The sequence below is a fragment of the Passer montanus genome, unplaced genomic scaffold, assembly GCF_014805655.1.
Source record: "Passer montanus isolate IOZ18808 unplaced genomic scaffold, ASM1480565v1 scaffold6, whole genome shotgun sequence".
In the NCBI taxonomy this organism is placed as follows: domain Eukaryota; kingdom Metazoa; phylum Chordata; class Aves; order Passeriformes; family Passeridae; genus Passer; species Passer montanus.
The window spans coordinates 6474565-6489821 of record NW_024371037.1 but is presented as its reverse complement, the minus strand read 5'-3'; the positions used below and the strand labels follow the sequence as shown (position 1 = coordinate 6489821).

The 15257-nt window shown below is 39.1% G+C and overlaps 1 protein-coding gene and 3 long non-coding RNA genes across 4 annotated transcripts; 2 read left to right on the top strand and 2 right to left on the bottom strand.

Annotated features, from left to right (window-relative positions):
- Positions 1-850: 850 nt before the first annotated feature.
- On the top strand, positions 851-4852 carry ASB15 (ankyrin repeat and SOCS box containing 15). Its single transcript, XM_039726669.1, is given in 10 exon segments — positions 851-875; positions 2181-2312; positions 2717-2755; positions 2758-2815; positions 2817-3023; positions 3689-3804; positions 3807-3861; positions 4236-4588; positions 4591-4629; positions 4632-4852. Coding segments are annotated over 10 exon segments (1245 nt in total).
- A 2063-nt stretch (positions 4853-6915) lies between these two features.
- On the top strand, positions 6916-14450 carry LOC120510767. The gene is made up of 5 exons (XR_005629584.1): positions 6916-7884; positions 10127-10254; positions 11967-12027; positions 13629-13756; positions 14323-14450. It is a non-coding gene; the product is annotated as an uncharacterized LOC120510767 (long non-coding RNA).
- LOC120510769 lies at positions 7904-10195 on the bottom strand. Its single transcript, XR_005629586.1, has 3 exons — positions 10059-10195; positions 8367-8463; positions 7904-8098 (listed from the first exon to the last, which is right to left on the bottom strand). It is a non-coding gene; the product is annotated as an uncharacterized LOC120510769 (long non-coding RNA).
- On the bottom strand, positions 13774-15080 carry LOC120510768. The gene is made up of 3 exons (XR_005629585.1): positions 14946-15080; positions 14684-14801; positions 13774-14391 (listed from the first exon to the last, which is right to left on the bottom strand). It is a non-coding gene; the product is annotated as an uncharacterized LOC120510768 (long non-coding RNA).
- Positions 15081-15257: the final 177 nt, after the last annotated feature.

Here is a 15257-nt window from a genome sequence, read left to right as displayed (position 1 = left end):
AAAGTTTTATCAATGGCTTCAAATCTTCAGATAGAGGGTTTTCAAAATGAAAGGTGTGAAAAAGGGAAAGGTAACTTTTGTCTTAAAGCAGTTGTGGAGGAAATAAGATTATGAATGTTACATATTTTTCCTTAATAAATTAGCTCACGTAAATTAACTGTTTCATTAGGAGCACCTCTTAGCTGCCAACAAGATATTAATGTGCTCTAAAATGTATTTTCCTTTTAGCTGATGGCAGATTGAGGTTGCAGTTATGTTCATTGATGTATACCTCTGAAACTGCTAGTCCAGGAGAGATTTTATCTTTGCTCTATAAAAGGTTTGTGGGTGTTCATAACAAGAGTGTATTTGTGAGTTAAATGATGAAAGCTTTAAGCTGCCATCAGAATTTGAGGAGTGTTAATGAAAATGAGAGGAAAAATGCATTAAGGAATGTTGCCTCAAAATTCTTCTGCCTGTCAGTGGAATGTATTGCCCAGAAGAGATGAGGGAGAGTGGTGCATGTGTCCACATTGTGATGAGCAGTTCAGCAGTCTAACTTCCGTGTTAAATCTTCTTTTGGCCTGTTACGCTGAAGCCTTGACTGTGGACACAATAGGAAGGGACAGAGAAGAGAACCTTCAGAAAATCTTGTCCTTTACGAACAACATGAAGCTCTATTTTTCTAAGCCCCAAATGAAAATGTACTAGTGAATATTCTTTAATTATTCTTGGACTCCTTTTTTTCGTGTTCAGAGATGGCACTCAAAACCCAAGTTGTATATTTTCTCCATCAGAGAAAATGGGATTGACATAGAGATTTTTAACATCTTCCTTCAAATTTGTTTCCTTGCAGTTGAAAACCCAGACCATGATTCCAGTACACATTGAAAGAGGTGAGAAACCATATTATGTGGGAGTCTGAATCCAAGAGAACTTTAGTCAGTTAATTTCTGAGTCAATCTAAATGTAAGCCCTTACTGATTTAATTTTGGTTTGCAAGCTTTACCATAATGTACTAACTAGTAAGGTATTTGTGGATGGGATTATAATATTGGCTATGGTTCTTCGAGTGACTTAGTGCTTACAAGAGCAATGCAGAAACTAGTCTGAAGAGAAAGTTGGTTAACACTTCCCCTTGAAAATAAGTTCTAGAAGATTTCTTCCAAATACCATTTCCAATGTTCCTTTTCTGTTTGCAGGATGACTAGAACCATGATCTATTACAAACATACAACAGGGACTTAGTATAATTGTGTAATATTTGTGCAACATTTTGAGGATGATAAGTGTTCAGAAAGAGCACATGACTGCACAAACGCACAAATTGTGGAAGTAGTGGTTTAAAAATTAAAAAAAAAAGATTCAACAGGACAAATGTGTTAAGTCACTAAGATTGAATCAAACAGAGAAACTATCAAAACCCAAAGCTCATTTGGAAAAACCTAGGTAGGTACAAGATGTATTAACTTAAAGCGTTTTTCTTTCTGTGTGTTTTACGACATATAAAGACTGCATTTTACAGTTCAAAAACCTAGAATATGTTGTAAAGAGCAAAATTCCTGACCTTCGAGTTAAAATGAGAATTTACTAGTAAGATGGTTGGTTGATGTGATATCATGAGGAAAAAGCATAGTGAACATAAGCCACAGTTACAGTTGGTGATATGAACAGACTGAATTAAGTTGATGACTACAGTTAAAAGGTTTGACATACTCTGTTACTAAGCCACTGAGCATTTCAATGACTCTCACACCTTGAAAATAATAGCTGGCATGGCTTGACCATTGCCTGACCTTGTGTACCAAACTCATGTGAATGTCCATTAAACTTCACAACTGCAGAAATAGTGCAGGGAGTCCTAAGACCTTTTTCTTCTTTAATAGACTGTGCTCTGGCAGTATAAAGATAAAACAATATTTGTGAGTGTTTGGGGTTTGTTTTGGGTGGTTTTAACATATTAATGACCATTAAAAGAGATAATGACATGAGGTGAGACATTTTATTGTATCACCTAGTGAGAACAATAGGAAAATTGTAACATCCATGGAGCAAGGTGTCCTGAGATGAAAGCAGAACAAAACAAACAAAAACCAAACCAAAACAAAAACCACACCCTAAAATTAAATAAAATAGTCCCTTTGCAAATCTGAGCTTTTGGCATACTATTTTTTCAACTGCATCACATTTATCTGTTCAAGTTTGTAAGGCCAAGTATCTGGGCTTCAAGAACCTGACATATGCTTTGAAGGAAACTGATCAAAGAGAGTGGTTTCTGCTGCACGAGGCTGCAGTTCGGCCACTTCCACAAGTATTTGAAGTCACTTTAGATGGCAGGAAAGATTAAAATATCCCATAAGATAAGGGGAGCAATGAAGAAACATAGAATAATGAAGACACCAACAGGCTAGAACTGTTAACTAAAAGAGGTATGATCAAGTCCTCCATGGAGCATCTTCCTTATGTTGTTTAAATGTTCCAGCTAATTTTCTGGTTTTGGAAAAATTGCATCAGTTTACACCAGCAAATAAATTGGACCATATTTAACATTTTTTTCAGAAGCTTACAGACAAAGCAAAAATTACCATTCAGTATTCAAGTGTGTTTGGCAGTACTGTTAGGTTAACATAATTACAAATGCTTTTAATAAAAACTTAGCATTTAAGGATTTCTGATGTATGTGTATGTGTTAACAGCCTTGTGCTTTATTTTATTTTCTTGTTTTTCTTACCTCTAGCATCTTATGAATCAATGTGGCAATAAAAAACATGCAATGGAAAACAGCACTAACTCTGGCAGCAAAAACTGGCTTTGTGGAAAATGTGCAAATGATCCTGAAAAGGGTGTTTATCCCAAAACCATAAGTTACAAGGAGAAACTTATTGGTCAACAATGCAAGAAGCTGCAAAACAGAGATACGAAGACATTGTTGATGTTCTGAAGAATGATAGAAATGTTAACATTAAGGACAAATATTGAGTAACACCACTGGGGGTTATGTCTGAATGTGGTCTCTGTGATGTGCTGGAGCATCTTAATCATAATGATATGTAGTCTCAAAAAGAGAAATTCACCTCTCCACTGGCATACATCTTGCCTGAGGGCTGAGGTCTTTCATGAAAAAAAGAGGAAATTAGCTAGAAGGAAAGGAAGCATATGTGAGTCTTTCTGCTGGATTGGAGTGATGCTTACATATTTCTGTAATGCATGTGAGAGGAGTGGCAGAGTTGAAAGCAATCCATTTCAGTCAAGGAGAGATTGCTATATGTGCTCTTCTTGCCCTTTTATGTTTCTCTTTACTCCACTCCATCCTTCCCTCACTCCTACCTTTCCTTCCACATATGGAACTATATTGGTATTAATTAATGAAGTATATTAGAAATATGTTGGTTTGAAAGTCCTCAGTTGTAATGCTTACAGTCAAAGCAGAGTCCGCTCAGTCTAAACTTGAACTTGTGTCTGTACACGTCGTCCTCAGTTGTAATGCTTACAGTCAAAGCAGAGTCCGCTCAGGTGAGCACTTGAACTTGTGTCTGTACACGTCTTATTTTGATTTTGAGTTTTATATTTGCCACAAAAAATATTCCGTGCTTTAGTAAAGTTTTAACTTAAATATATCTGAAAAAAAGGAGGAAAGTTCTGTGGGTTTGTTTTTATGATGATCTGTAAGTAACTTTGGATATAAATAGAAGTTCCGTATCCTCCTTTGGGTTGGATATGTCAAGGCCTTAGCAGATGATCCTGTACCAGTATTGTTTCAAGCAGCTGGAGGACACTGTCTAGGCTGCATAGCTCTGCTTTTGGAATATGGAGGAAGTGGCAATGTGCTGGTGAGTCAGGACTGCTTCCCATACACAAAGAGGCTTATGAGGGGCATCAGTTGTGAGTGTGAGCTTGGACTTTACATTTTCTCAAAGAAGCAATGTGGCTCAAGGTTACATCAAAGATGTCTGTAGTAAACTTGCAAACGTATATTTATGTACATTTCTATTTCAGAAGTACCTGTGTTACATTAGATTTAATTATTTTTTATTTTTAGCATAAACAAAGCAAAATGCAAAACATGCTTCTTAGAATTAAGTGAAAACCACGGAAACAAATTAAACACATCTTATTTGACAGGGCTCAAAACTGGTGTTTCTGTCTTTTGATCTTTTGTAAGATGTCTAGGTGGTAACTAAGAACATAGATGGGTGAGGGTTATTTTCTTCCTGTAAGGAAGTTACACCTGCCTAGTTTTGTTCACTGTTTTTTAGGGGTAGGAAGTATCTCATTATAGCCACGTCCCAAATTTTAATCCAGGAAAGTGGGTCAAGCACTGTTCATTCTGCTGTGGACAGCCAGAACCAGTGTCTAGAGCTTGTCATTGAAAATGGTTTGGATGTCAACACTCTCTTGTCTAAACACATAACTTCCAATACTTATGATGACAAAAGACAGCCTGCACTTTGTTGTGCTGTTTGTAATAATGGAATTCTTTGTACCAAAATATTGCTCAAAGCAGGAGCAAATCCAAACAAGGATCCTTTAAACTGTGTTCTCATAGCATTGAGAGCTGACAGGCATGGAATTCTAAAGCTACTCCTGTCTTATGGAGCAGATGTCAACTGCTAATTTTGTTGCTTAATGATACGCATTTCCCCAGTGCATTTGGTATTCTTTGAATGGTGACATGATGCTGAGGCTGTTGCTCAGGCATGGATATAATGTGGAGATGTGTTTGGACTTTATGTGTCAGGGTATCTTTGGAAATTCTTTTGTGTGACCAGCTTCAGAGCTTGAACTTATTCCCAGTTGGACTACTTCTTCAATAAATAATAAACTAATAAATACATACCTTCTTTGCTTCTCTTCATTTTGTTCTTTTCATTAGCCAGACTGAAACACTCTGGTTATAGTGTTGAATTTAGATTAACATACTGTCAAAATAATTTTTTGAAAACATTAAAAAAAATAGCCATTTTAATTGCTTATGTCAGGTCATATTCATCCAAAGTGTTGTAGCATATTTTGTATATTAAAGATCATCATCCTATGTAAAATTCTTCAAACATCTAAATTATTATTTTTAGGTATTTTTGCAAAGTGTTTGGTCCCCGGTACAGTTTCTGTGTGTGCATGTTTCAAGGCTTGGCAAAATTTAAGGGCCCTTAGACAGGCTCTTTTAAACAAATAGTAGATTTGATGGGCAAACCAGGAAATCAAGCAGCATATGTCCTTGGTTAAGAAATATTGTAACTTTAATTTTGGTTTCTTCAGAGTTTTGGCAGATCAGTTCTTGAACAGACTCACCCTCAGTCATGCTGTCATGCACTGCACAGTATGTTTCTGCACATTTAGAGAAAAAAATCTGACAGAATAAATTTTAAGATATTAATTAAAATTATTTGCAATTACTCCCTTTGTTTTTCTATCCCCCTTCCATCTTGAGGAAAGAAAAATGCAGACCCTCCCAACTAAGAAGGTATTTCAGTTGGTGGATATCAGGATTACATAGGGCATAATCCTTTTAGCTAAACCCACAGTTGTCAAATGATTGTGTTTGAAGGCACCTTAAAGATAATTTAGTTCCAACCCCCTACCATGGGTGGGGGCACTTTCCGTTAGAGGAAGTTTCTCAAACTTGAACACTTCCAGGGATGGGGCAGCCACAACTCTGGGCATGCTGGTATTTGAGAGATATGCTGGTTATCACACAAACACATATTCACACAAACCAAAACTCAGCTCCAGTATGCTTCTGCCCTGCCCCCTAAACTCATTCTCCATGTTCTTTAGAATTTCTCCTTATTTGCTGAATGTCATTGTCATATAAGACCTAACTTCTGAGTCAGAAACATAAATTCCACTTCCCAAGGCAGCTATATTGGTCCTTTGTGTGTCCTTCATCATGACAGATTCAGTGGAGCAAATGGGAAAAGTGAAAATTACTGTTCTGGGACACAAAGAAGGTTTAACAGAAGGCTTAATTCCTCCTTGTGCTCTCAGTAGGGCCACTGTTCATGTAGCTTTCTGGGGCATAACTTCTGGGGTTTTTGCCAGAAATTTTGACCAGGATGAAAAATAATAATTTAGTCACTTTTTAAAAATTTCTAGGCATCTGGCATGTGAGCCAGGCCCCTGACAGAAGGATGCCCCAGGTGACAGGTGACTGCAGGCATGGCCTGAGCACAGAGTGCCCAGTGAACCCAACACTGCAAGTCAAGGCTCCACTGGCCAATACCTCCTGGACATAACAGGATAAATACATGTATGCTTCCTAACCTATACACTGGTATTTCTTTGTGGGAATTCTTAATCAGAAATATGAGCCTAATCATAATAAATCTTAAATTGTGGTAATTTTAATTAATACAGTGACTACAATGCAAGAATCTAGGTAATCACATATCTGATACAGTATACTGCAACCAGCAAAGGAAACATGATCAAATAAGGCTTTAGACAGGAGATTTTAAACCCTTTCTGTGGCTAGAGCCAAATTCCATTAGTAATTTTAGTTCACAGGCAAAGGTTTATATTTAGGACTTCATACAAGCATCAGCACTAGTTACATTGCCTGCAGCATCAAAGTGTTCAGATGTAGCACTGAGCTTTGCCCCAAGTGTTTAAAATTGAGCTAGTCCTTTGAATTCACTAGGTAAGCTAAAAAGACATGGTACTGGTTGTGTTTATCTTTTAATCAGTACAGCCAGGCCCTTTTTTTGTTTGGTTGCCTGTTATATGATGTGGATACTGGTTTAAAGCTTTTCTGTCCTTCACTGTTGAAGTTGTTTATTTATTGAAGGTTTCTGCCCACCCTTGCTTCCCTTCCCGCCTCTTCCCTCCCATGCCTCCACCCTCCTCAACACTAAAGCAAGTACAGCATTATGAGAAAGTGTCTTTCATATTTTTAAGGCATCTGTGAACTGAATGGAGAGAGAAGCAAAACTTTATTTTAAGTGAAATATGAGGTGAGATAGTCACAGAGAGGGAGCTGTTTTCCCCAGGTCAGGTTTATGGTGCAGCTAGGAATTGAGCACAACTCTTTCAACTCCTATATTTTGCAGCCAGACCATTTGATGCCTACTTCTAAGGGCTTGACTACATGGTGGTAGAAGCAGGAAATGTAACTGGGCCAGAGCTGGTGATTGTGTGAAAAGACGCAAAGGTTTCATCCCTAGCTGGAGGAATAAATTGGTAGGAAAAAACCTTTTATTTTCCTGAGTTGGACTGTGATTGAACCCTTGCAACACTAGCATTTAATTTTCTCGACTATTTGGGTGTGTCTCACAGGCTGTTCCACCGCAACCCAATTCCATGGCATGCCCACCCCCGAGCGATGTTGTCTACAAGTAATTAAATGCCCTGGCACTGAATCAGGCATGCTGTGGGATAGGGACTCCTATCGATTTGGGGGCAATATTTGAAATCAAAGGTATAATTTGGTTTCTATTTCTCATAAAATCTGACACAAGCAGCTGCACCGGGCTGTGAGCTCTCCAAGGAGCCAGACATTCAACAGTGGTTACATCAGCCTTTAGCCTTTTCAGCACCCGTGGGATGGACTTTGTAGCTGTGTTTTCAGAGCTCAGTGCAGGAGGGAGAAAACCATAGCCATGAGTCCTGTATATGATGAGCTATTCCCTGTAGAAGCCATAATGTTGTGTGTGGGTCATCTGTAAAATTCCATGCACTGACTACCATCTAATTTTGGGAGCTAGCATGGCAGAGCTTGTTCTGGGTGTCAAGGCTAAGGTGAGGCTGAGGTGGGAGGTGAGCAGCAATTTTACTGCAGCAGTCTGTGTTCTGGCATGGGCTCCAAGTGCCTGAGCTGCCCTTTCTCAGACTATTGCCATCAGTACACGAGTCACACATGGAAAAACACAGTCATGAAGTCACAGGCTCTTTTGTGTCTACCTTGGGGTAAGGTAAAGGGATTTTTTCTGACCCTTACTTGGGGCAGGAAAAAAACCCTACTAAAATATCTGTGGTTTGGCTATGGCTTGCATGGGCATAAATTTGTTTTGACTTATTTCTGTAGGAGAGGTTTTATCTCTTTTGTTTTTCCATTGCTTCCAGGGTCTGGAACATAAGTCTTATGAGGAATGGCTGAGGGAGCTGGGGTTCTCCTAAAAAGCTACAAAAATATATTAGTGAATGGTTAGTAGCCATAAGAATGATATAACATTGTAGCTGGTGATGTGTTCAATGTATTTTTATTTAATTTTCAAAATTCAAATTTTCAGTAGAAATCTTTTCATCTAATTGGGTAAACTCATTGCCATTTGTCCACATTTGCTGTGCATGGTATATATTCCCAGAACTTCTGTTATCATTAATATGGACTAACAAAAAAGAAATACAAAACAACCCCCCAGCATAATTAAAGACAGTAGAGAATTTACCTGGTTAGTACTGCTGCTTGTATTTAATTTCCTATGACGTATATAACGTGTTTATATTGCTGGCATCTCCTTTTTAAAAAATCTTCATGAACACACACTGTTAAAAAAAGTGACAAAGGAAATGCTAAATATAGTAACTAAATGTTTTTCTCTCTGTGTATAAAGAAATAGAGTAATTTTTTTAACTGAATGACAAACTGTAGGTTTGGCTAAGTTACATGGCAGAATTGTCTGGGACTTGGGTATTAACAAAGGATGAAGTCCATGCAGTTTTCATAATCACTTATAATTTAATAACTACCTGATATGGACACACATATTACAGTGTATTTGCAAATATCACCATAAATAATACAGTTCTTACATTGGTAAATTTTACCTATTTTATTATGCTTGATTTTTTAAAAAGTAGTAGGCTAACTGCATCCCACTGAAATTATCCTTCCAAACCCCACATTTTTTGTGCATACAGCAGTTCCTCTGTTACTTTCTTTGCAATACAGTGGCCTCTACTTCCTTTCCAAACCTGTTGAGCAATATTGCGGTGTAATTCCAAACAGCTGCTGTGGTCACCCTATGTCTGTACATCAGTAGCAAGTGAAACGATTTCTATATATAGTTTGCAAATCTGTTGGCAATGTTTGTAAAGCAGACCGAGACTGTTCCTGAGGAATAAGAGCAGCTCTGTGAAAGCAAGAGCATTAAGACTGTCCTTGTGTACAAAGCAGTTTATCTCTTTGGTGTGGCAGAAATGAGGAAATGGCCAGTCTGCAGAGACGTGAAGAAGCACTTGCTTTGGGCAAAACCCTGGCAGGAATAGTTTGTGCTGTCACAGATAAGCAGGTTCATCTCACACTGTTAATACAGAACATGACATTGTACTGACGTGAGATGATTAAAAAGTATTGGCTGTGTAGGAAGAAAAGAAAACTGGGAGTGGAAATGACATTTATTCAATAAGATTTATTTTCCCCCAATGTCTTCCTTCTTTTAGCGTGATTCAGGTAGGAGAAAGGAGCAATAAATCCCAAGTCTGCTGCACCTTCGGCACCCAGTGGCATCCTCTCTGTATAATAAAATAGACTTCCAGGATCCATGCACAAAGGTGCCTGTGCAATGTGAGCAGTGAGATTTCTTTCCTTTCATTAGAGGTTGAAAAATTTGTTCAGAAATGTTTGTTCAGAAAATTAATTCAGAAATGTTCTTATTTGCACTCAGATGTATTTTTGCCCCCAGTCCTTCCCTGCAGTCTGGTTTGCCTGAGTCCCCCTGACTTCCCTTCCAGGATGCATCCATACTATCTTCCATCAGCAGCATTATCAGAGCCCATTCACTTCTTCACTCCCTCTTACTCTTCTGTGTTGATAAGTAAGGCAATGCAAACACCCCCACCACTGAAATACATTAGATTAGTGGTTGCATAATTATGTCCCCAACAACTGTTGAGAAAGCTGTTTTCAAAACTGATCTGAGCAATAAGGCAGCCCGCATGCAGGTGTTTTTGAGTGAAGGCTGATTACTGTTTGTGATGGTCCAAGTTGTTAAACTACAGCCTGGACCTGGAATCTGCCCTCCTGGCAGCCTGGGGTGTGTTGCAGGGAATCTGTGGGAAAAACCTGTCTTTGAGCTAGCATGCTGAATCTGATTCCCAAGCAAAGACTGGTTTTGAATCAGGGTCATTTTTGCACTTACCCCACTTTGTGTTCCCCCAGCGTGTATGACAGAAAACATCTTTTTCTTCTGTGTGACTGTGTTTACAGCATCACCCGGAGAGATTGAGTGAACAACAGAATCATCTGGCATTGAGAAAAGCAGCTGAAAATTTGTTTCTTCAAATGCCTCCAGTGCATGCTTCATCCCATTTGCTCTTCTGATACCACTGTTAAATGTAGGTGATGACACATCCTTTTCAGGCACAGTACCGTGTGCACGATTTTCACAAGTTATGCGAGTCTCCCAAGGGAAAGAGCTGCAGCTTGTCCCATCAGTCTGCCTCGTGGTCTTGTGTACTTGCCAGCCTGCTTGACCCTGTGTCTCTCCAGGATGGTTTGGATTCTGCGTTCAACCTGGGCCTGTACACGCAGCATACAAAAACTGAGACATATATAGAAATAAATATATATATATTGCTATAGTGGGAGGGGGAGAGCAGGCAGTGAGGAACACGAGGGCAGGACAGAGATGTGCAAGGAGGAGTAGGAAGGAGAGGTCAGCAAACAGGCTGTGAAGGTGGCTGAAAACAGTGAGGGGCTTGCAGGGAAAGCAGGACCAGGGATGGAGAAGGCAGCACAGCAGCAATAAGGCATGAAGAGAGAGCTCAGGGGCTGGTGCCTTGAGTGGACAGCACGGGGGAAGGAGTTGGTTGAAGACTGAGGGTTGCAAAAGTGGTGGTGGGAGGCAGGAGCAAGCAGCACTGCAGATGGGCAGCAGGAGACGTGGGGAAAGCCCAGCATGCTGTGATGCATTGTTTTTAATGTGCTCTATGGCAATTGGAGCTGTTCCTGCAGTGTGGGACTGAGCTCAGTATGAGCCAACGCATCTGTCTGACAGGCTGTCCTCGGGAGCTAGGACTGAAATAGCCACTGTCCTGCGCCTGAGGACAAGGTTGTACAGCCCTCTCTTTGCCTGCCTGTAGTTTTCCCTGCACTCATCTGAGTGGAAATATACATTCAACTCTGGGCTTTGTCCTGCTGAAGGGGGAGCACCGTCTGCCACATGTCGCTTGTGTCCTTTAAGCAATTGAGCCAATATGCCCCAAGTGTAGAAATGTGAGAAGGGGAACAGAGTTCCCTTGGCTGCTGATTGAAATAATTAATTGCTTGAAAAGGCAAAATGTACACTTCAAAGGGTTTCCTTTTGTAAAACCAAGACAAGAAATAATCTTTCCTCCAGATTAGGAAAGATGGAAAGTCTTGTCTGAAATCTAGCTGCTGAAAGCCAGGAGCACTGTGTGCCAAGGTCTACAGTGATAGAGTGAATCCTCCTCCTATAAAAGGAGGAGGAATCTCCATTTCTCACAGCTCAGGTTCTGAAGTGAGCAAACTTTTTAATAATTCTGTCAAATGAGAAATGAGTTTTCATGACCTATTGGTGAAATGGTTAATTCCCTGCATACAGGATTTCAGCAGGGCATTAGGGAGGTGAGTTTGGGTTTTCTTTTAGGAGTTGGCAAAGCACTTCATCAAATCATCACAAAGATCTTTTAGGTCATCAAGTTCAAATGTTAGCCTAACACTGCTAAGACCACAACTAAACTGTGTTCCTAAGTGCCACATCTACATGTATTTTCAATACAGGCAGGGATGGTTACTCAGCTATGGACACCTGTTCCAATACTTGACAACCCATTCCATGAAGAGTTTTTTCCTAATGTCTAATTGGAGGATTCATCCTAAACAGCAGCCAGTGTAGCCACTATAATCTGCCTTCCTCTACTACATATGGTTCATGCTCTACTCACTGCCTCCTGTGATGGAAGGAAGTTCCCTGTGCCACCTCACTAGCACACAATGGACTCTTCCTAAACCGTTTATAACGGTGTGATTGAGAACACAGAACTGTTTGCTCAGACCTCTGGGTCTTTTGCTTGGTTTTTTTTAGAAATAAGAACATGTATAATGCCTAAGAAAGGAGACTATGAAACAGGAAGAAAATTTTTCAGGTAAGAATGCTAATAACAGGAAAACACAATTACTCCTGTCTTTTTTCTGAGTTCCTCTTGGAAGTTGGAACCTGTGATCTGAAATGTTGTAAGGGTGGGAAGCTTCAGCCATGGCTGATGCCCAGAGGAACTGAACCCTGATCAGCTGAAATGCTTGCATAATGCTAAATACTGCCAGAACCCAAAATTCCTAATTAGTGGGTACTTTAAGTCTTAAGGTTTCTGTACCTCTCTTCTTCTTCCTTAAACAAGTGGTAACACCTTCATGTCCTCTGAAAAGGCCACTGGACAATTAAAATCATTGATAGCTTTACTATGCTGAAGAACAGGGGCAAAATAAAATGTTGAAAGGCTATTAAATGTGTGTGATCCTTCCCATGCAATGAAAAAGAGTAAAGGTTCTGAGTAAAGGTTCTGACACTCAGGTGTCTAGGATCAAGGTATAGATTAGAGAACTATGGAATTAAGGAATGTGTTTCAGTGCTCCATCAGTAGGCAACAACAAATATTATTCCCACATCTTCTGACCTGTGAGCACTTGTCTTTACAGTTTTAGCATATTATTTTTAATTTTCCATGTGCTACAGCCTTATTATTTTTTATTAAAATTTTCCTATAAAGTGTTCATGACTCTTCACCTTTGGCCATTTCCTTGTAAAGAATAGGTCATAAAATCCCACGAGTGCCATCTAGGATCAAGAAGGGATACAAACCTCTCATAACCTCACCTGACTGCCAATTTTCCCCCTGCTTGAGGGGAGAAATGTACAAGAAAGTACCTTGTCCATCTTCAGTAATGTCTTTAAATTATCTCATGGCTAGAATGGACATCCTTGGCATTTTATGTAGAAAAAACATCACCACTGACCCAGTGTTGTGTCATGTCTTAGCAAGGAACAGCACTGAAAGTAATATTCATGCTATTTAATATTCCTTTGGAATATTATTTTAGAAGTGAATAATACATGCTGCTTTTTAAAAGTTTCTTTAATTTTGGAAAATTTTGTTTATAGATAGAAAACTTTGAATAGACAATTCAAACATATCTGTATGTTTGTACTTTGTGGACATAATAGACTCTCAGCTCAGGAAAATGGAAAGACTTACAAATTTTGTCGTACCTGACAAAAAAGGAAGAGCAGAAAGCTGAGATTTTTTTTTCTGGAAGTAGTATATTTGAATAGATCTCATTTTTAACAGCATATTTTTGCTTTTAATATTGTACATATCAGTGTTGTACATATCAACATTGTACTAATAAAATATAGCATATTTCTAAAAGCATTTCAGTTTTAATCAGGATTTTCCAACAGAAAATATGTCTAGTTCACATTTCTTAACTCCATCAAAATGTTTGTAAGAAAATGTTGTCAGCAAATGCAGTCAAGAGAAATATAACTTTATTGTGCTGCTTTTCTGGCTAACTCCAATGATAATGATATGAAACATTGTCCTAGACATATTAAAGAAATAAAATTGCATGGAATGCTGCTATATACAGATAATTAGTGCCTATGTCAGCTCTTCCAAAAAGCATTGATAATGCCAAATTAAAAGAAAAAGGAACTTATTATATTTTCCTAGTATTTCACATTTTTCAGCATTTGATCCAGGCTTTATTCTGGAGGTGCAGCTGAAAGAGTGAACAGAACTCCTGTGGACCCACTGACCTGTCTGTGTGCACTTGGCCCACCATGGGACCTTATACCATGAAGGTGTAAGGGTGAAGGTAACACTCTTAGCTCCATAAGCCAAGCATCTGCCTCCTTTTTATTTTATCCAAAGATTCTGTCAGTGTAAATGACCTGCAAATATTTATTTTATATTAAGCTACATGATAGTCTTACGTCTGCTTTATTAATGTAACTTGTAAATTAGGAAAGATTAAGATTATAAGCTTTCATACCATTTCTTGATCAAATAACTGCATGAAATTCACATAGACAAATTATCAAAGGAAAAATATAATTTCTTTGAGCAAGATTTTCATAAAGATCTGATAATCTCCTCTCTCCCCTGTCAGTAAAGTTGTATGCATAATAATGAAACTAAATGAGCAATTTGGCTAAACAACATACCTCAGTGCAGGTGGCCAATCCATAGTGACCAAAGAGATGATGTCAGAAAAGAACAATACTTCAAATTATGTTCACTTACATTTCCATTAAATATTGGCTTGACCATCTAAAACACTCTGTGTATTATCATTTAAGAAGTTTGATATATGTTGTTATAGATGTATTCCTACTTCCATGTATAAAACCTTCTCTCTTGCTCTCTCTCCCCCTCTCTCAGAACACAGGTTGGCAGATATTGGTGATCAGCATGTTTCAGAAGATGTTGCTAGCTCACCATCATTCACTGCTAAGAAAAACAAACAATAAACAGTACAAAGTTTAATCATTCTTTTTGCAATTCTTCTTACTGAAAGATTCCTGTCAATAAAAATAATATCAGAATAATATAAAATCTATTAGCAGAAACTATTATGTAGTTAAACATTTAGAATAAAGAAATGAAGGGCTGTCTCCAGCTGCACATCAGTCAGTGACAGCGAGCAACAGCCATTAAAAGAATAGCCACTAGAGGCCTTCAGTTGCTCAGCCTGTCAGAAGTGATGAAGGCACAGCCCCCCTGCCCACCCAGGGCTTGTTACCCTTAAATCTCTGGGTGACTCTGTCCATTCCCCCCAGCACAGCACAATTCTCCACGCAAACAAAAATCTCACAGGTGCGCCAAAAGGACATGAACAGCTGATTCTCACTCTGATACTCCTAGAAAAAAACAGGGAATGAGTAAAAAGTTCAGTTGTGTGATTTGTTACAGACAACGCATGACACTGCGGGAGCAGTGCTCCCCACAGCTGCCAGCCTCCTCCCTTGGCTGCCTCTCCACCGACCCCAACCGCCTGCAAACACCTTGGGATAACAGCATTCCACTAGAATACTGTGAGAGGAAGTCCACTGAACAACAGCAAGGGTGTTTTATTTCCAGCCCCTGTGACAGCTCAGGATTAAATGGATTTTCATTGTTCTTTTCCCACTGCAATTTGGACACGATGCCAGTGTAAGTGCGCCCGGGGTTTTATTTGGTGCCGCCCCCCCGTCTGCGAGGCTGGTATTCTCCCACTAGCTGCCTGCTCTAAATATGGCCATGGCCAGTGTGTCAATAATCCCCCTCTTTAAGGGACTTGCAAACATTAGTGTTGGGACATTCTTGCTGTTCAGATG